Source organism: Arachis ipaensis, chromosome B09, assembly GCF_000816755.2.
Source record: "Arachis ipaensis cultivar K30076 chromosome B09, Araip1.1, whole genome shotgun sequence".
Classification (NCBI taxonomy): Eukaryota; Viridiplantae; Streptophyta; class Magnoliopsida; order Fabales; family Fabaceae; genus Arachis; species Arachis ipaensis.
In genome coordinates this window covers 25618924-25639735 of record NC_029793.2, presented here as the reverse complement: position 1 = coordinate 25639735, position 20812 = coordinate 25618924, and the positions used below count along the sequence as shown (strand labels likewise).

General features: G+C 29.7%; 1 protein-coding gene, 1 long non-coding RNA gene and 1 pseudogene across 2 annotated transcripts; 1 reads left to right on the top strand and 2 right to left on the bottom strand.

Moving 5' to 3' along the window:
- LOC107615244 lies at positions 3287-4385 on the bottom strand. The gene is made up of 5 exons (XM_016317341.1): positions 4231-4385; positions 4024-4141; positions 3796-3915; positions 3582-3647; positions 3287-3490 (listed from the first exon to the last, which is right to left on the bottom strand). The coding sequence occupies exons 1-5, from the start codon at positions 4383-4385 to the stop codon at positions 3287-3289; spliced, it is 663 nt and encodes a 220-aa protein (XP_016172827.1).
- LOC110266679 lies at positions 16214-16510 on the top strand. Its single transcript, XR_002354158.1, has 2 exons — positions 16214-16289; positions 16425-16510. It is a non-coding gene; the product is annotated as an uncharacterized LOC110266679 (long non-coding RNA).
- Positions 17171-18031, bottom strand: LOC107617908 (annotated as a pseudogene).

Below are 20812 nucleotides of genomic sequence, written 5' to 3'. Positions count from 1 at the left end.
GCTAGTAGGTGTACATGATAACCAATTCATAAAAAGAAGAAAAATTTGTAAAAAAAAAAAAGTCAAGTTAAGATGGACAATTTTTCTGAACTAAATGAAAAATTCATGATACATAATATTCAGCAAATTTATTAACATATCATTCAAATTAAATAAAAATTCAGCAGCAAGATAAGTAAAGATATACATGTAAATTTATAAGACATACTTATAATTTTTTTTCTTTTCAAATTCTAGACAGGTAATGTTTAGAGTACTAAATATCTGTGTTAAAAAAATGTAAGTAATGAAAAATTAGCTATTACATGTGTACAATGTAATATTAGAAAAATTATTAAATGAATCACATAATTAGCAACGTGTATATAAAGATTCAACATTACTGTAATTATAGGTGAACATTCTAAAATGTCGTGATTTTGGTTCATATATCCTACATTTATGAAAATAAAATGATACAGGTGGTAAGGTAATAAAAAGGAAGGAAAAAATTCCAATGAAAGATAACTAAACTTTCTTATATATTGTTGAATGAGTTCATTTGATAAGTCCATTCATGGAAATTAAACTGAAATGAAAAAATGACAATTAGTGATATTGAGAGACTAAAAATTAAATTAGTTGCCTTGATTTTATTTGGACAATTTTAATTTAAAAAATTGAGAAAAAATAGCTAATAGTACATCACACGATAGAAAGATATGATCTGTAGAAGAATTCAAGCAATTAAGAAAGAAAAGCGTTTTAGTGAAAGAAAAAAGTAAAATACATTGCTAAAAAGGGAATTAAATAAACACGCATAACAATACATGATCGCGGTTCAAGAAAATACATAACTTAGAGATAGAAGTGATCATGAGAATGAACTGATCGAGAATATGATGAAAGAAAATTAAAACATAAGTAATTAACTAAATGCATGTCAATATAGTTTATATTGACAATATCTCTATAAACTAAGGACCTTGAGATGCATGTTAGATTCATTATTGGGGTATACAGAAAATCTCAATAAAGTGCCATGTCTGAATCCATTAGACTTTGCAAGATGCTTCAAACCTCTAGTCAGATATAGCTGAATCTTCCTTTTCTTATTCCAGCGTAATCCCAGTTGGTATGAACATCTATTATCGAGAACAACATTCACATTGTCAGGCTTGCTTGGAAAAGCATTCTGTGTGAATCTGGTGGACAGAGACCTGTTAAAAAAAATGTTACTACTAAATTGTGAACCAATTTAAGAAAAAAGATATAAACTCTGAATAAATATAAACTCACCACACCACTATTTTGAATCTGGTTGTATGAAACTTGTTTAATGCACCAAAAAGCATTATTAATTAAGTAGCAGGTGTCTTTTGGTATTAAAATCTAAAGTTTTAGCACGGCGAACATAACCTGACTTTAAGGAGGTGGAAGAACCTAAATCTATGTTGAATGTAGTTCCATTTTTAATAGAGCCAAAGTTAAAACCCAATGCATTACCATAAAGAACAGGTAAAGGATAATCCGTAGAGTTGTTGACATTATTATTAACTGAACCATAACGAAATGAATCCTCATAGTGTTGGAATTGATAAGAGCTGTTTGCATTTGGATTTGTTGTCATTAGCTGGTTGTGAACATTATATTGAGTAAAAGCAGAAAAGCTAGCACCAATATCAACCTTCTGTGTAGGAAAAGAACCATTAGTGTTACTATGTCGAGTTGAAATAATGTGAGAAATGTGAGTATAAGAGTAAGCAGGGTTTGTATTTTGAGGTAACGAATATGGTATATCTTGAAGGATATTTGCAACTGACTCAGTGTTTAAATCTCCAGTAGGGTGGTCTACAATCATCTTACACATATTATTGTCTTTGACCTTTAGCAAGACAAATACATCTTCACCAACATACATTAACTTCAACCAACCACCTTTCTTAAGAGAGTAGCTAGAACTTCAGTAAATTTTCCAAACCAGATAGAATATAACCAGAAGTTTTGCCTTTCCCCAAACGCAGTTCTATTTGATTATCATTGAGATCAACAAATAACATCATCTCCTTGAGATGATCTTTGTAGGTGCGATAAAAAATTGAAGACAACTCATGCATTATCTAATACATAAAAAAGTGTTTAGATACTAATATACAAAATAATTATTGAAAAAGTACAAAATATTGATCAATAGATAAGTTGATGAGCAATCATTTAAGAATATTACCCCAAGAAGATCCACTTGCATGTAGAAAATTCTATCATGGTTAAATTTGGGAGGCATGAAATGAGTAGTATCCATTTCTGATATTGGTAACTAACAAAAATAAGAAGCAAATTTAAACGTATAATGGTATAAAAAACTGACTTTGTGTAAAAGATATGATATTGAAGAGACAGTATTGAATTCGAAGAAGAAAGAAACTATAAACTTAAGAAGGAGGAAGAACCTATTAGTTGTTGAAATATCTCTGGAAAAAAGGCAATGAATTGCAAATGGTGGATGTACTTTATATAGATGTAATAGTCTTTTTGAAAATGGTAATGGCTATAGTAAGTAGTGCATTTTGTAAAATATCAATGTGTCAGGGTAATGTCTTAAAGAATCAAGTCTAGTGAGAATAGTTGTATGTGTATTCATTGCATAATAAATTAGTACGGGAATAAAAAAATAAATAAAAAAGATTAAATTTTTAGTCATTAAATTAGAAGGAGGTATGGTATAAAGAACTGTTTGGTAGATAAGAAAAAAGAGAATATAAATATAATATGAATATAAATATAGATTAATAAGAGGTTATACATTAAGAAGAATATATAGAACTTAGGGGTTTTTAATACACAATTTTAACTGTGATATGTTAGTCCATGTACGAATTGGTTGACATCAGCTGTGAAATAAGTGTAATTAGATTTTATTAATTAATAAAAAAAAGGTATTTACATGACATTTTGTCAAAAAGATGTCAAATAAAAGTACTCATTGTATTAAGATTTAAAAAAGGAGTGAATACAAATTGTAAATAAAGGAATAATGAAATCAATAAAGATAATAAACCTAATTTAAATATATAAAATTGAGTTAATACATAAGAACCAAGCATGAGTTACATATGACATAGAAATTTGTCTACAACTTACTATAATAGAAGGACTATGAATTGTGTGCATAGCACTAACATTCTTATTGGAATAAAAGACACACTCAGACTAACTTAAAACATAACCTTGATGTGATTAAATCACAACAGACATTATTTAGGAATCAAAACGAAACTACAAAAATATAAGCAAGGTTCTTGAAAAGCTATTCTTCATGAAGCTTTGCAACATTATGAACTTCTTCAACGGTAATCTTTCGAGACTTAGTAGAGGACTGGTTCTCAGTATCTGGATAAACATCAATAAGACTTTTGGTACATGAAGCGGCCTCGATGAGTCCCCTTTTTGGAGTCGAAAATGAATCAGTATTATCATCACCAATTATCTCAATGGAAGGCGAACCTGTTTGCTGTATAGAATGCAAAATTGCAGTTAAATTATATAGTTAATTATAGTAGCCTAAAATGGTAAGGAAAAATGAGGAATTAAGAATTTGTAACCTTGGGAGTTTCAGTAGAGTCGGAGAGAATAGTAATAAGTTCAGAATTTTCATGGACCAAATTTTCCTGAAATAAAATTCAAAAATATATATAGAATGAACCAATAATATAGATTTAAAGAAACTTGAAATCTTCGTAAACATGCATTATATATCTTGTGTTTATCAAGAAATTTTGAGATGATTGAATTATCAGCACAAAGTTTAAGAACAACAATTCTGCATGGTTGGAAAGCATTGATATCTTCCATCTTAACTGAAATCTTAAATATGAAATTCTTGTCAACGAAAGCATTGAGCTCCTGAGGATAATGATATTCATCCTTCAAACTTCCCTGATTAAAATGTAACATATGAATTGAATTAATGAGGCAGAAATTGGCATATTAATAACAAAAAAATAAATTAGAAAATAGAGAAAGATTTAAAAAATCAGATACAACCTTGTTGACATGAGACATGCGCATATCAGAAGCAGATACACCAAGGTATTTGCTAGCTTCTTTGTCATATAGTATAAAGGAGGCGGTATCTAATTCATCAGCAACTCTTAAATTTATACTGAAACTGAACATGTTTGAGTTAATAAACAAAAGATTTGGCATTGATGAAGGTTAACAAAAAATAATTATAAATGTAGAACTATATACCTAGGAACATGAGAATTTGGGAATGTGTCACAGGTAACACAATGGAATGAATTCTCAGATTCCTTTAGAGCATGGAAACAATGCTTGCAACTCTTGTACCACCAGCCACTCTTGTAGTCAATAGCAACAACAGTCCCATATGTGACAGGTACCATTCTAGAAAAAAAATGGATTTAAGATCATTTGAAATATATATATATATAAGAGAAATAGAAAAATTAAATCTCAGAGGATTCCTTAACATCACATATGTTCTTGAAACTTGTTTGGTTAATAAGATCATCCTCAAGAGAGTATGATGATCCATCAGATAATTGAGACAACTGGTTTGCAGGTGGAACCCCAACCATTATAACACTGTAACAATTATAAAACAACAAAAAAATCAGCTTTGAATAAATAATAATGATTGAAAAAATATAAATTAATCAACGTTGCCTCTTTCTAAAATCCTTCACCTCTGGAAAGTCAGTGTTGATGTACAAAATGGAATTGCAATTTGTATTAGATACACCCATTGAGCCTAAAATTTGATATAAAAAATATAATAATGTAAATAAGAAAGTAAAAATTTTACATGTTGATTAGCAGATTTGGATAGAACATTTATACTAACCCTTGAAGAGATTGAACTTTGCAAATTGAATTATTATTATATACTCAGAAGTGGGTTGATCCTCAATATGCTTAACTAACATCTTTGCATACTCTTCCCACAGAGTACACCTAGTTTTACCATTACCCCTATTTAAAAAGCATATAACAAAAATTTAATGACGGTGAAAAAGAGTAATGAAATTATAAAATATAAATAACAGAGTTTAACAACATATATAATGGTCGGGAATACTTCATATCATCAAGTTCAACCACAATGTATACACAACTCTTGTCATTCCTTGTAAACTCAATTGTGTCACCCTTCCCAGTAATCAAGCCAATAACATCTAACAAAAAATAGAAAATTACATGTACAAAAGCTGGATAATATAAAAAAAATTGATCTTAAAAGTTCAAATAATTTATACCAATTAAGTGGGACTGAGGGTTGGAATGCTTGAGTATCAGTTCATTAGATACGAAATGGAAACTATGATCAATGAAGCCAGGCTCATGAACAATCCTAAGCTGAGTTTCTCTCTTGAAATATATACGATGAGAATGAGTTGTTGGTTTGTACTTCTGATCATTCAGTGACAATGAGAAGTTGGATATTGTGTATACTTTGCCATCAGATAAGTCACCCTCAAATAGTCTCCTGAGAGGATTCCTTATAGTACGTTAAATACGATCTCCCTAAAAAAGCATAAAGATATAAAGTTAATAACAAATTCTTTGTGATCTACTAAAATATCTTATATGAAAATTAGGAAACTATACAAACCATTTCATCCATCACGGCCAGTTCTATCATCGATTTCTGATACTTAAGCTCAGAATAAGTTAGCAACCAAGACTTAATGAGCCTTACTTTGATTTTATAGACCTGATTTTCAGTTGAGGGGTCTATATCCTTCAAGAGAGTAAACTATGATGCCATTTCAAGTGAGAAAATAATTAAAGAACAGGAAAAAAGAGAGTTAGAAAACTAATCAAGAGTGGGATATAAGTTGGATGTGAGGTATAGGGAGTGCCTAGAAAGCAAAATATATAGAGGTTGGAACGTGACTGCTTAGAAATTGGCAAGAGGACACCATAAATGGACAGTAGTAATCAGACAGGAAGAAGTGATGAACATGTTAGAAAATAGTAGTGCATGAATCAGACAAAGACAAAAATCTGTAGAAGTGGATGAAGAGTAATTGTAAACTATGTTCAATGAAGTCATAATGCATGAGAAAAGTGTATGTTATCTTATATAAAAAAAATAGATCATGTACATTATTAATTAATTTTGAAGTTTAGAAACATCGAAAAAGACAGCGATAGTGAACGAAAGATAGAAAACTGTACTTGTATGCTTATGAAGTACAACTGAAAAATTAAATGTATAAAGTTAAGTTTTGTTGACTACATGACAACATTATAAAAAGAAATTCATGACTTAATAATTTTTTTATTTTTTGTTCAAGTGTACCTGAAATACTTAAAACAAAATTATACTTTGGATGAATACCTGGTCAGAATAAAAAGAACGTTGAAGTATGATACATGATCAATAATTAATTAAGCATTTCATTTGAAAGACCAATATACTGAGTACATAATAAGACTAAATATTAGCTAAGATAAGACTTTTCTGAAAATCATATTTCATATGGGATTCATTGTCTAGAAAGTATGATCAAGTAAGAAAGAAAATTGTTAAATGTCTGAATTATATGAAATGAACCAATAAAAAAATATTAGATGTAACAAAGAAATTTAACAACATCTTTTCTGATACAAATTGTGTGATTTTCAAATAATTAAAACAACTGCTATGAGAAATACATGGGCTTGAATAGGATTGATTACATTAGCTTAAGTAGAATAATAATATTATTCGAAATGGAATGGGAAATTAAAGAAATAGAGCAAAATTTAGTATTCATATACTTCAGATGAAATAAGGATTAATAAAGTCAATCTTGAGGTATGATACAAATATACAATGAGTGTAAAGAATGTTGTCATAAAATTAAAGTAAGTCAAAAGGAAATTTGGCATTAATATAATGAAGATGAAATTACAATATAGCCATAGTTGACATAATAAAACATTACAATTAAGAGAAAATCATAACATAAACTCAGACGGCAACAACTAAACTATGATATTGGCAACAAAATTAAATACTAATAGTTGAAATTGACATGGTGATCTCATCATCAGAAGAAACAGTAAAACAAAGAAGACTTCCAGCCTCAAGTCCATGTTTCAAGGAAAATCTACGCCAGCCTTTTGTAAGAAAAGACTCAGAGGATGTTGAGCTTCTCTAGCGTAATTTCATCACAACATTTGGTCTATCAGGTTGGATGACATTAACATGATCAAATCGAGATGGGAATGCCTGAAATCTTGAAGTCAAAGCTGAATAAAAAATTTATTCAAAAAAATAAAAACTAGAAAAAAATGAATACAATCATAATGATGATAAACAAACAGCAACTTGAATAGAGTAATATGCAATGTTATTATCATAGAGTAGTTTGAAGAATAAGAAGCAGATACAGGCTTCTTCAAAGTGTACACAACAGGAAAAACAGGAGAAGGTGGTTCAACAGTAATATTAACTGATGGTAAAGAGAAAACTACAGAGTAGAAATAGGTTGCTGGATATCAGGCAATAAGTGGGAATATATGGAGAGGGAATGTTGATCATTAGATACATGATAGCAACTGGAAAAACTAACATTCAAAGGATTAGGACAAATTGAAGAAGAAGAAACTTCCTCCAATGACAAAACTTGTTTAAAAGGATCAGAAATATTTGCAGGACCAATAACCATTTCACATGAAATATGGTTGTCCGTAACACTGTCTTGGATGTGATCTGCAATGCAATCAGAATAAACAGGGAGTTCTTTATGTAAAAAATAATGAACAACATGAACAGAAAATGGTGATTCAAGAGGTGATGAGTTATGAAAAGAACTTTGATTAGATTCATTAAGGGAGACATTTATATTTGGAAAGTTTACAGAGTGTAAAACAGAATTAAGAACATCAGTAGACTCGGAAAGATCTATGACATCCTTAACAGAAATAGATGGCTTAATATCACCAGAAAGCTTAATTGGGGAAAATAGGGCTCTTTAAAACGCATATTGTGGTCCTTAACTTCAAGAATAAGAAACTTGTCCTTCCCGGCATAACAAATGCTCAACCAACCACCTTGTTTAAGCCCATACAACATGTAAAAATTGCTGTAACCAGCAACAATTATTGCGGTACGGTGACCCTTCTCAATGATAACTTGGAGCTCATTGCCAGAGAAATCATAAAAGGATAAGTTGGTGGATAATTCATCGTTGAATCTCTTGTAAAAATAGATGGCAATTCACCCATCTCCTGTTGTAAAACAAAAATTATGATTTATTATGTCAGCGTAAACAAACCAAAGATGAAGATGACTTAACAAATAAAAGTTAAAAAAGAACTAAAATAAAGAGATTATTCAATTGATACAGGATTAACTTCCATGAAAAAATAATGGGCCTTGATCATGAAACTTCATTCTGGATAGAAGAGCTAAACGTAAATAATAAGAAAAGGATGTGATGGTGGAGTGAAAAGGAACTAAAATTAACTAAAAATACGCTGATCAGTAAAGAACTATGAGAGGGTATGGTAGTATAAATAGAAAAAATGGCTAAATGGAAATACTTACTCTGTATTGAAAATAAAAATCAAACCAAATATTTAAAAAATTAAAAAATTAAATTACAATAACAAACCAATGAAAGTGTCATACAATCTAGAAAATTAATTATGTTAACAATATAAAGCAAGCAACGATGATTGGACATTGATCAACATGAGCAATCATGACAAACAGAAAATTAATTGCAATGTAAGTGAAAAAACAGTAGCCAATTGGCAAAGCAAAAGTGAGAATATGACAAAAGTTTAAAAATGATAACACTGAGACGTGTATGAAATTTTAAAATTATATGGTTCAGTGTACATGAAGTACTTGGAATGAATATAATGACCGGATAAAAAGTTTATTCACGTGTGATTGGGATCAATACATGAAATAAGTAAATGGTTCATATAACTGTAATAAAATTTATACTCAGACATTCTCCTTACTTTGCAAATATACTCAAGCTTGCATAATTCTCAGCAAAGAAGAAATTGTATCTACTATAAATATCCTTTTAACTAAGATAAATTATGTAGCTACTCTTGTTAGTATTCACCTAATATAGTTATTTATTTTTTATTAAACATGACATTTAAAATCTGGTAGAATTTAAAAGTGAATTATAGTTAATGATAAAGGGATATTTGTAAATACAAAAAAATATAAAAGCAACATATTTAATAAAAAAGTTACATATTTAATAAAAAAAAATTTACAATCTAATAGAAATAAAAAAGGCAAGAGAAAAAAAATAAAAGAGTAAATACAAAAGGAAGGTATATGAATCAACTGAAACATGGCATGTAATGGATGGTATAAGCCAATAAGCCAATGAGAATATATGTATGAATCATTGCATGACATGAGTTGGATGATATACATATCATGAATAGTACATTCATAGTTGAGAGCATTGACACGCTGAAATTCCACTAACTTCAAAACCTTGCTTTATAAGAATGTTACAGGATTAAGCATTATTAACTGTTATTTAATATATGAGCTTGATTTATTGTTAAAATATAGTTACTTTGCAGAATAATTTTTTAAAAAAAAATGTTTGACAAACATAATATACACAGACAAAATCATAAATAATAATAGACAAAAAGTTATAAGCAGTGACGGATTCAAAAAATTGTCAGTGGAGACAATGTATATATAATATGACCATAATTTTTATAATTATATTTTGTTATTGTAAAATATAATTAATTTTCAAATTGTCTAACGAATAAATTTAAACACTAAAATAGTAATTTAAATAGGTTTTAATTTTCTTTCAATTGTCAATACAATCAAATATTTTTCTTTCTATATATGTTATTGAATAATTATTTAAAAATTTATCTTCCATATGATTACGAAATCGACTCTTTATAATATTTATAGCTAAAGAAGTTTCTTCCACTATTGTTGTTGTTATTGGCAAACCTAAAACTATTTTTAAAAAAACACTAATAAAAAAATAATATTCTTTCAAATCTCTCTGTAACAATATTTTTTTTTATTTTAGAAACTAAACCATTTGATTTTAGACAACATTTTTTTTAATTTATTCTTTTTTTTTGTCTTTCTTCAACAATTGATTAGATAAACATATCAAAAATTTAAAATCATTCTTAAATATTCAAATAATTTAGATATTAATTTTTAATTAATATTAAGCAAATTTATTTTTAAATATTCAAATAATTTAGATATTAATTTTTTATTAATATTAAGCGAGCTAAATATATTTTTTATGGATAAATTTTTAATCTTTTATAATAAAAAAATATTTAATAGAGTCAAATTTTGGCTCTTCGTTACATTTATTTAATTTTTTTAATTTGTTAAGCACCAAATTAACAAATAAAAAATAATTTTATTTTAACATCATCTGTAGTGTATCAATTTTTAATGACAATAGATTTATCTATTAAAATTGAATTAATATACTTCGAATTGGTGTTTTTATATATTCATTATTGAATAATGTTTATGTTTTGAATTTTTTTTTCCATTCTTATACATTGAGAAGTGTGTGAACTAAGAAAAAAAATTTACTGGAGTCATTTATTTTTTGAATGGGGGCAAATATATTTTTTTATATATTCTACATGAAACTTTATAAAAATTCAATGGGGCACTTGCCCCCACATGCTTAAATGTAAATCCGTCCTATAAGCAACCACACACATATATACATCTCGTATCATTTAACAATATTCAGTCATCTAATCCTTAGCAGCATACAGAACTCAGTTATGACACTTCTAAAAGTAGCTAGTTAATATATATATATATATATATATCCCAGGTCCTGATCTATCAAAAAAGTTTTTAATCTGACACTCGAACTAGCCTAAACTCTATACTTCCCTACGCTCTCTAGGCTACAAAAATGAGGGAAAGACACTCTAGGTCTTCAAGACTTGGACTAAGTTGACGTCATCAAAATGCAAATATCATCTTTTGCACCTGTATTTTAACCCAATTTTACCGTCGGATTAAATCACCAAAACGATGTGTTTCATTAAACTGTGATATCGGTGGAATATACCAACGAAAAATCTCACGATAACATTAGTGCTGGTGAGTTATATTTTCACGTCAATAATTACCATTGGCTTTAGCGACAAAAAATCTGTTCTGACGGTAATTATTTATGGCCACAAATTTTTTCTCCTTTTTGTCGGAAAAACTGATGATAAATCCACTAGTACAGATCAACGCTAAATCCGACGATAATTCTGATGGTACTCAACGTTTTTTTTATGGTGATAATTTCTCAAAATATAAAAAAAAATTTATAATAATTTCTTATATATTATGAAAATAACACTTATATAAAGAGATTACAATATATAAAAAAAACTTATTATTTTTTATCTTAATTTTCACTCACTCAAATTTTACAAAACATGAACCTACAGCCAACTATCTATATAAAGGTAGTGGCGGTTAACATGAAAAAAAATCTTAGCTAAGCTTTATAATAGTTGCACATTTTCAACTTGTACTCTGTCCATAAATTGCAAGTTGTATGCATATGTTGGCAACATGCATACCAGGTAACATAGTAGCACTAGCACTAGCACCTTCCATCAATAAGCACTTATTATTTTGACCTGTAAGTATTGTCTATAATAAGCCCTTATTATTTTTTTTTTTTTTACTCAAGTCAAAATCAGATTTATTTTTGCTTTTCTTAGATAAATAGTAGCGCCTTCTATCAAATTCCAATTTGATAACATGCATAAGCATTATTTTTTTACTTGATGAATTTTTTACTACAAATTAAATTGTAACTTGATAAAGTATGAGTTAAACCTCAAAATGGTCTCTGAAATTAGTGTTGTGCATTAAAATTATCCCTGAAATTTCAATTGCACCAATTATGTCTCTAAGATTAGCAAAAGTGCACCATATTAATCCTTAACCCATTTTCCATTAACGATGTGATGACATGGCTTGTGACGTGGGCTGTTAGTGACACATGTCACTCCATGGTTTGACCACGTATAATGGTATGATGATGTAGTGACCAGTAACACGTGGCATGCTGATGTGGATGGTTGTGCCACGTATTGCAACATTATTCGTTCACATGTCATCCATTGTGTCATCATTGTAAATATACCAAATTAGCCCATCGATTTGCATTAAGTGACTCATTTTAGTCTCTGAAATTGAATGTCGTGCACCAAACTAGTCCCTTCACCAGTTTTTTCTTCTTTTTTTTCTATAAATTCAAAATTCTTAATATCTTTGAATGCATTAATTTCAATTCTATTTTTTCACATGTTATTCAAATAAAAGTGCTTTTATAAAATATTTTTCTCTTGAGGATATCCCTAACTACCGTCTTGGAGTTGATGTGAAGGCATTTCAAGTACTCTCACTAACATCTCCGACCTCTTTCAGTGCTTTTATAAAATATTTTTTCTCTTGCAGATACCCCTAACTGCCGTCTTGAAGTTGACGTGAAGGCATTTTAAGCGCCCTCACTACCATCTCCGACCTCTTTCGTCTAAACTAAAGAGGTCGGAGATGGTAGTGAGGGTGCTTGAAGTGCCTTCAATCTAACCCATTTACACACAACAGAAACGTGTATTTCATAAGAACAAAAAAACGTTTGTTTTAATTATTGATTTCTTGTTAAAAATACGTTTTTTTTTATGAAAATTGTGTCTAATCAATCATATAATTCTTTTTTTATAATAACATACTTATATATTACAAAATTTACCAATGTTAAATTATGATAGAAAAAATTATATAATTAAAACTAAAATCTTGAAAATTTTTAGAAAGTACTCGTATTTAAACGATATGTGAAAAAATATAACTGAAATTAGTGCATCCAAGATATTGAAAATTTTAAATTTTACAAAAATGAAAAAAAAACTGGTGAAGGGACTAGTTTGGTGTACGACATTCAATTTCAGAGATTAAAATGAGTCACTTAATACAAAGTGAGGGATTAATTTGGTGCATCTACAATGATGACACAATGGACAAATAATGTTGCGACACGTGGCACAAACAGATACGTGGCCAAATAGCATTGTGACACGTGGCACAACGATCCACATCAGCATGCCACATGTCACTGGTCACCACATCATCATATCATTACACGTGGCCAAACCATGGAGTGACACGTGCCACTAACAGTTCATGTCATCACGTCGTTAATGAAAAATAGGTCAAAGACTAACATAGTGCATTTTTATCAATCTCAGAGATGTAATTAGTGCAATTAGAATCTCAAAAACAATTTTAGTGCACGACGCCAATCTCAAGAATCATTTTGGAGTTTAACTCGACAAAGTATATCAAAACTCATATTGTATTCTCACAACATTGGCAAGAAGATGATGTTTGTTAAGCTTCCTTGGTCAATGAACATTCTGCGTACCTTGGTGTTTGGCATGTCATTTGAGATCACAAGAGATTTAGTGGCAATATTTGTCCATGAAAATCATAGTAAAAGTCGATTGTGCCGTCAAAAATTGAGAAACCATTTAAAAAATAGATAAACAGGTTAAATCAATTTGATTTTTTAGGCGTTAACCAATTTAAAATAGTAAAATATAAAAAACATTTTAATCAATTTGTATTTGTAACTTTTAAAAGATCGGTGTACTTTTGAAAGTATCTAAGGTAGAGCTTTTTAAAGTTGGCTTGTGCTTTTTAAAATTTAAAAGTCTAATATAATTTCATATGTTAACTAGACCACGGATTTCTTACTCCTAACTTTGTATAGGAGTATGATTCACCGTCAGTAAAATATTTACAAAATAAGCCCCATTTTTTTATTTTTGAAAGAATTAATAATTAAACATTTGCCCTCTGCTTTTTTTGTTTTACACATTTCTCCTGTTTTTTTTTTAATCTGAGTTTCAAAGAGGAGAGTCCAGAGCTCTGCTAGGGCTTTTGCCCTTCTCTCTGCTTCCGATCAACGTCGCCCGTTCCTTATTCTTCCCCCTCCACGGTAGCTCGCTCTCTGATCCTCTCCCTGCGCCGTGGTCATTCTCTGATCCTCTCCATCCGTGGGATTGCTCATTCTCCCTTGTATGGTGCTTGTTCTCTGATCGTCAACGTCGCAACACGCTGCCACCGCCGCTGCTACACTCGGGTCCACCACTTCATTGTTTTCTGTCGCCTCTCTGTTCTTCTTCTTCACCAGCAACTCTGATCTCTGTCTTTCTCCCTCCACCTCTGCCTCTGCGACCTACTCCTTTAAGGTTCCATTTTGTTTTTATTTTTATTGTACTTTATTTTCTTTTCTATGAAATTTTATGTGAATTTGAATGTTCTTCGTTTGCCAGAGTATTGAATGTTGTTTTTATTTCAAAAGAATTTGATAATAAACCAGTGAAAAGTTTTAAAATAGATTAGGAGTCCTTGATTATGCTTGAATGATTGAATTTGATTGTTGTGATTTGGTTGGTAGTAACTCTTTTGATTTCTAATTGAATAAGGTTCCTACTTTTTTCTTGTTTGAAGTTTAACCTCTATTGTGGAAGTAGGGCAATGATTGTGAAAAACTAAAATACAATACATGGTGTCTTGCATGAGGGAACTCATTCGATTAGGAGTAAATTTCAGATATTATATCATTAAGAAGTCAATAATGTTTCCAATTATGCTGATTTATTGGGTAAAATAAAATTAAATAAGGATGACTAAGCGAAGAGATTTGATTGATTTTGCCTCATGATGTATTTTGTAAAACTTGTTAGTTAAAACTTCAGAAATATTTTGATTTTATTGCTAGGTTATTGTTAATTGGAATCAATTTGTTGAAGAACAAATCAATCAAAGAAGATAGATAAAAAACCTTTCATACTAAATTGATGGAGCCCTCTGCCACTTTTATCAGGTCCAACTGCCCGTTGACCTCCCTTTTTCTTATTGCTACTGTATGATATAATCAATTAAAGGAACAAAGAATTTCGATTAGTAGCAAAATCAAAGGCAGATAATTGCCACTTACATGTAATAGTACACTACCAAATTCATACTTATTCCAATTTCCTTTTTTGATATACTCAGTAAGATGAAGCCTTTAGTATAAAATATATGCAGATCAATTAAACAAAAAATGACCAACAATTCTTCCATAAAAGCAAAAATACAATAAACATAAAATCAACAGGTCAAAGTTGAATTGCACTCTCAATCTTATGAACAATAGATTTTTTTTTTGCTAATTTGTAGCTGTAGCACATTTTTGTTTTGTCCCACACTTTTGTATGAGAGCATGTAAATATAAAAAGCACTGAGTAATGATACATCTTCTTAACATGTACTCCTAATAGTCCTTCTAATATTAAATTAAAAAAAAGTATTAAGTGAAAAAGTAAAGGTATTCAATGCCTTGTAAATATATATATACAAAAAAAGCATTCAAGATTTTCTAAATCTATTAGTTAGGGGGAATTATTAATAAGAGTATTAGGGAGATTAATCATTTTCTATAGAATTTCCTATGGCTAATTGCTACTATGTTGAGGACTTAAAATTACATAATTGTATATCTCATTCAGGAAATCTTTTTATCAATATTATTAAACAATATGATATCATATTTAGTGGCTTATAAAACTTTCTATTTTGCATCTATGTTTTAAAATGATTTTGTTGTAATTTATCTTTGTTGTAGTTAGACTGGCTAAGCTAGCTGTTGATAAGGTCATGACTGCACCATGCGAGATATCAATTTTATATCCAAAGTATGGTGGAAATCTGTACTGTTTCACAGCAATAACACCTTGTGCTGTGCTAGACATTCTTTCACCTCCTTATAGAGAAGATGAAGGAATGAAGTGTACTTACTATCATGATTATCCATATTCAACATTCTGTAAGTAACCCTTCGAACTATCACTTATATTCCATGCACCATAGGATATAGCATTGGTACTCGATAGTTGGAATGATCTTAGAAATTCTATAAACTCAATTTGCTCCCTTTCTTGAGTTTTGAAGCCTCTGATTGAGAATGTATAAGTTTAGTTATATTTTTAGTTTTTTTCCCTTAGAAAGTTATTATCTTTTTCAAAATTTGCAAATCATTTATAAATAGATTTTTAGTTTTTTCCCCTTTGAAGCTACTCTATCTCATATCATTTCATATGAATACCAACTCAAATAGATTTTTCAGGGACATCAAGAAATAGATAATTGCTATAGTCGAGAATCTACTTTCTTTCTGGATTCAACCATTAAAACGTGCATTAGGCAGCTTGTGTAGCAGTTGCAACTTGGTGAGCATGTAAATACTTTTGTAAAATTTTGCATTGTGGTATTATTATTTTGTGTCAATCTTTTCTCAAGCTAAATTTGTCCCTTTCGGTTCTGCTTTTGAAGCTAAAAAGGAATAATACATCATTGTGTATTTATCAAACAGGTTATGATCATTTTCCTTTGTGTGAGGCCCAAGCAAACACTTTTTGCAGAGTCCCTCTATATCACAATTAGTGTATTAACCTGAACGAATGAATGATCGGATGGTTAAATTCTTTTCTAGTTTACCTAGAGTTCTTCACTCATAGTCCTTCAACTTTGAGGTGTGATTGCAATCCGAGCTCTCTAGCCAAAAAATTCGTAAGCAACGGCCTTCTATTGTATCATTGATTTCACCAATTAGTTTATGCGTTTATGTTCTTGTACAAGAATTCTGCATGTATACTTAGTAGTGCTTGTAAGTTTTTACTTTTGAGACTTGTTTGTAACTTTGATTTGGAAAATAGTGAAAATTTTTACCTTGCCGTGGGTTTTTTTTTATCTCTCGCATTGGGAGGTTTAGTGTTTATAACAACTACACTCATAAAATGACAAGCACTTAATTTATGATGGGACCAGAATGAGACAACGGTAGTTTAATATTACAGTTTGAGCAACTTGAAAATATTATTATTTTTTGTAAAACACTTGAGCTACTTTTGTCTTATAAATCAGAAGGACGACATCAAAATTTTTATTTTTAGTAATAATGAATGAGTATACAATGAATCCCAAATTATGGTGGAGGGGAAATTATGTAGCAAAAATACACTCATTGCATGTTGTCTAGATTGAGGTAGAAATTAATATAGGCAAACTAGTAAAACCAAAAATAATAAATACATAGCTACATTTACCATTTAACAACTATCATCTCAACCTAGTGGGATGGACAAGATTTTTACTGCTATTATCATTTTCACTTCGATCAGTGATCTCTCTACCTATTCGCTTTCTATCTCTGCTAGAGTCCTTTTGCTCATGATGATAATTGCCATGGGATCGCAACGATTCCCCTCCAGTCCTCCGTTCCTACATGAAAGAATGATAAAATAGTGATAAATGAGAATCAGATTATAGCAATGTTGAATCATCTTGCTTTTGCTCTCTAGTTATGTATAATACAGAGTTCAAGAAAGAGAAAGAACAAACATCACCGAATAGTATCTCGTCGGCCTCAAGCATGTGGATTATGTGTCCGATTTTAGGTCTCTTTGTGGCATCTGGATCAACACATTTAAGAGCAACCAACAGAGCAAAGCTTAAGAGCCTTTGAAAATGACTTTTCAGAAAGGTTCGGATCAATGAGTTCCTCTGATTTTCTATTTCCAACCATAGCTTTCAACCACTCAATTAAATTAACCTGCAAATATACCAAATTCTAGTTAGAAAAACAGAAAAAGAGAGAAAATAATCAGCATAGAACAATGTAAGAAGATTAAAACCAAAACTGTATACTATTATTGGTTATAGCCTCTAACCTCTCCTTGGGGTTTACTATAATCAACGGGACTTCTTCTGGTAATTATTTCCATAATAAGTATCCCAAAGCTATACACATCACTCTTCTCAGTCAACATTCCAGTGCATGCATACTCCGGTGCAACATAACTACAGAACAAGAAAAGAGAGAATATGAACTTTGAAGCCTGAAATATTTGAGTATAGAAAGTGAACCTAATTGATAAGGGAAAATGTTTGGTTAACTCATACTAACCCAAATGTCCCCATCATACAAGACACCATGTATTGTATTTTAGTTCTTCACAATCATTGCCCTACTTCCACAAAAAGGTAGGAGCCTTCTTCAATTAGAAATCAAAAGAGTTACTACCAACCAAATCACAACAATCAAATTCAATCATTCAAGTATAATCAAGGACTCCTAATCCATTTTGAAACTTTTCACTGATTTATTATCAAATTCTTTTGAAATAAAAACAACATTCAATACTCTGGCAAACGAAGAACATTCAAATTCACATAAAATTTTCATAAAAAAGAAAATAAAGTACAATAAAAATAAAAACAAAATGGAACCTTAAAGGAGTAGGTTGCAGAGGCAGAGGCAGAGGTGGATGGAGAAGGACAGAGATCAGAGTCACTGGTGAAGAAGAGGAACAGAGAGGCGATAGAAAACAATGAAGTGGTGGACCCGAGTGTAGCGGTGGCGGCGGCAGCGTGTTGCGGCGTCGACGATCAGAGAACAAGCACCATACAGGGGAGAACAAGCAATCCCGCAGATGGAGAGGATCAGAGAACGACCACGGCGCAGGGAAAGGATCAGAAGCGAGCTACCGCGGAGGGGGAGGAATAAGGAACGGGCGACGTTGATGAGATGCAGAGAGAAAGGCAAAAGCCCTAGCAGAGCTCTGGAATCTCCTCTTTGAAACTCAGATTAAAAAAAAAAACAAGAGGAATGTGTAAAACAAAAAAAGGCAAAGGGCAAATGTTTAATTATTAATTCTTTCAAAAATAAAAAAGGGGTTTATTTTGTAAATATTTTACTGATGGTGAATCGTACTCCTATATAAAGTTAGGAGTAAGAAATCCTTGGCCATGTTAACTAATTTTTAAATTTAATGCTTACATTTATGTTTATTATAGTATTTTTAAAATTTAAAAGCTATTTTACCAAATACAACTGTTGTTACTTGTGTTTATTGAAAACTATTTTTAATTTGATTTACTAAACATAATGCTACAACTTTTAAAAAAACATCTTTTAAAAATTAGTTTTTATAAGTTACTTTTAAAAAGTAAAAGTCTTTTAAAAACTGCAAGCATAAGTATATGGTCTTTTTAATTTACCAAATACAAAATAAAGAGTAGCTTTTAATCATATGGTCTTTTTGATTTACCAAACTCCAAAACACAAAATAAAGAGTTTAAACTTTTAAACATATGGTCTTTTTTATTTACCAAACACAAAATAAGAAATTTGAGCTTTTAAAAAATACAAATACCTCTTCAAAAAATTTTACCAAACCAAGCCTAAGCCTTAACCTAACGAATTCAAATTTATTCAAACCCATCTTTTGAATACCATACCAAGAAATAGATTTCCTCTCAATTTTAAAATTTATTTTAAAGAGTAAAGTATGATCTATCACCATTAATTTTATAGGTAGAATCAATTAAAATTTAGAGGATTTAAATTCCCAAAAAACACATTCAGCAAAAAATCGTACCCAAAATCGTACCCGTTAAACATCTTTTTGTACAGCCCATTATACAATTACCATTATAACAACAGGCTATGCTATTTCAGTATCTTTAGAACATTAGAAGATTTTCAGTCCTGAAATTTTTTTATTTATGTTATTCTTTTTTAAAAAAAGTTCTATATATGAAAAATTATGTAGTACCCATTCAACTAGGAACAATGTGTTAGTTACGGGTGAGGTAGTAGTTGGTTTCGCTTGACTATGTCACCAGCCATGTGCTATATTTGTGGAAGTTCCATTAGATGTGGCATAATGTATGCCATCTATTCATGAGTACTTTTATATACATGACTTATGACTTATTAGTGATTATCAATTTGATTATTGCAAACAATCAAATATATAATAATACTCTTCATTTCTTTATAATCAAGGCTAAAGCACTCCACATATTAAGGTATAGCATGTTACAACATACAACTACCACTAAATTAAAGCAAATGGTTTTATACATTTTCATAATTCTCTTGCGTGTACGAATTGTCCTTCTGATTTATCCCTGACAAATATAGTGGCAACTTAAAATTGAATTTTTGCATAGGATTACAATTTTTACTCTTTCTTTTTCTTTTTTTTGGTATAAATTAAATAAGTTTGGTATTTGTTTGGACATTATTAAATCGATAAAATTTTTTTTTATTTTTTAGTATGTTTGGCAAATTTCTAATAATAAAAATAAAAGTACTAGAAAAATCAAAAAAATATTTTTTTTTGAGAAATTATAATTTACATTTTTTTAAAAGATTTTTTTTAAAAAAATATTTTTCACATAATAAATAACAAAAAATATTTTTATCTTATTTTACATAAACATAATTTGATAAATAAAAATATCTTTTTATATGAGTTATCCAAACATAAAATCACTTTTACTTTTATAAAAGATCTTTTAAAAAAATATTATTAAAAAAATCTTTTTCAAAAATGACACCCAAACAAATTCTTGATATTAATCACTCTATCAAAATCAATATCTTCAGACTCTTTAATAGAGTTTTAATATTTTATACTAATTGACTACAAATTTTAAGAGAAGAATTATTTAAGATGAGCTCACCTATGATCCAAGAATGCCAGAATGGGAGAGGTATTCATCACCCATCAGTGAGGTAATAAATGTTTAAATAAATTTTTTGGATTCAATTTCTATATTTTTTCGGTTTTCGTCTATTATAGTTCAAAGAGTTCTTATTTTTATTCTTGTAAATTTTTCAGTTAAGTATTGATGTGATAAGTTTAATTCTGATGTAACAAATTAAAAAAATATATAAATAAAAATAAATAT

What these genes read in the sequence shown, in the direction of transcription:
- LOC107615244 (XM_016317341.1), bottom strand. Translation starts at nt 4,385, where the DNA reads ATGGTACCTGTCACATATGGGACTGTTGTTGCTATTGACTACAAGAGT. An exon ending in CTTTCCAACCATGCAGAATT is followed by an intron (nt 3,648 to 3,795) that starts GTTGTTCTTAAA and finishes ATTTTATTTCAG; the next exon opens with GAAAATTTGGTCCATGAAAA. An exon ending in ACTCTACTGAAACTCCCAAG is followed by an intron (nt 3,491 to 3,581) that starts GTTACAAATTCT and finishes CATTCTATACAG; the next exon opens with CAAACAGGTTCGCCTTCCAT.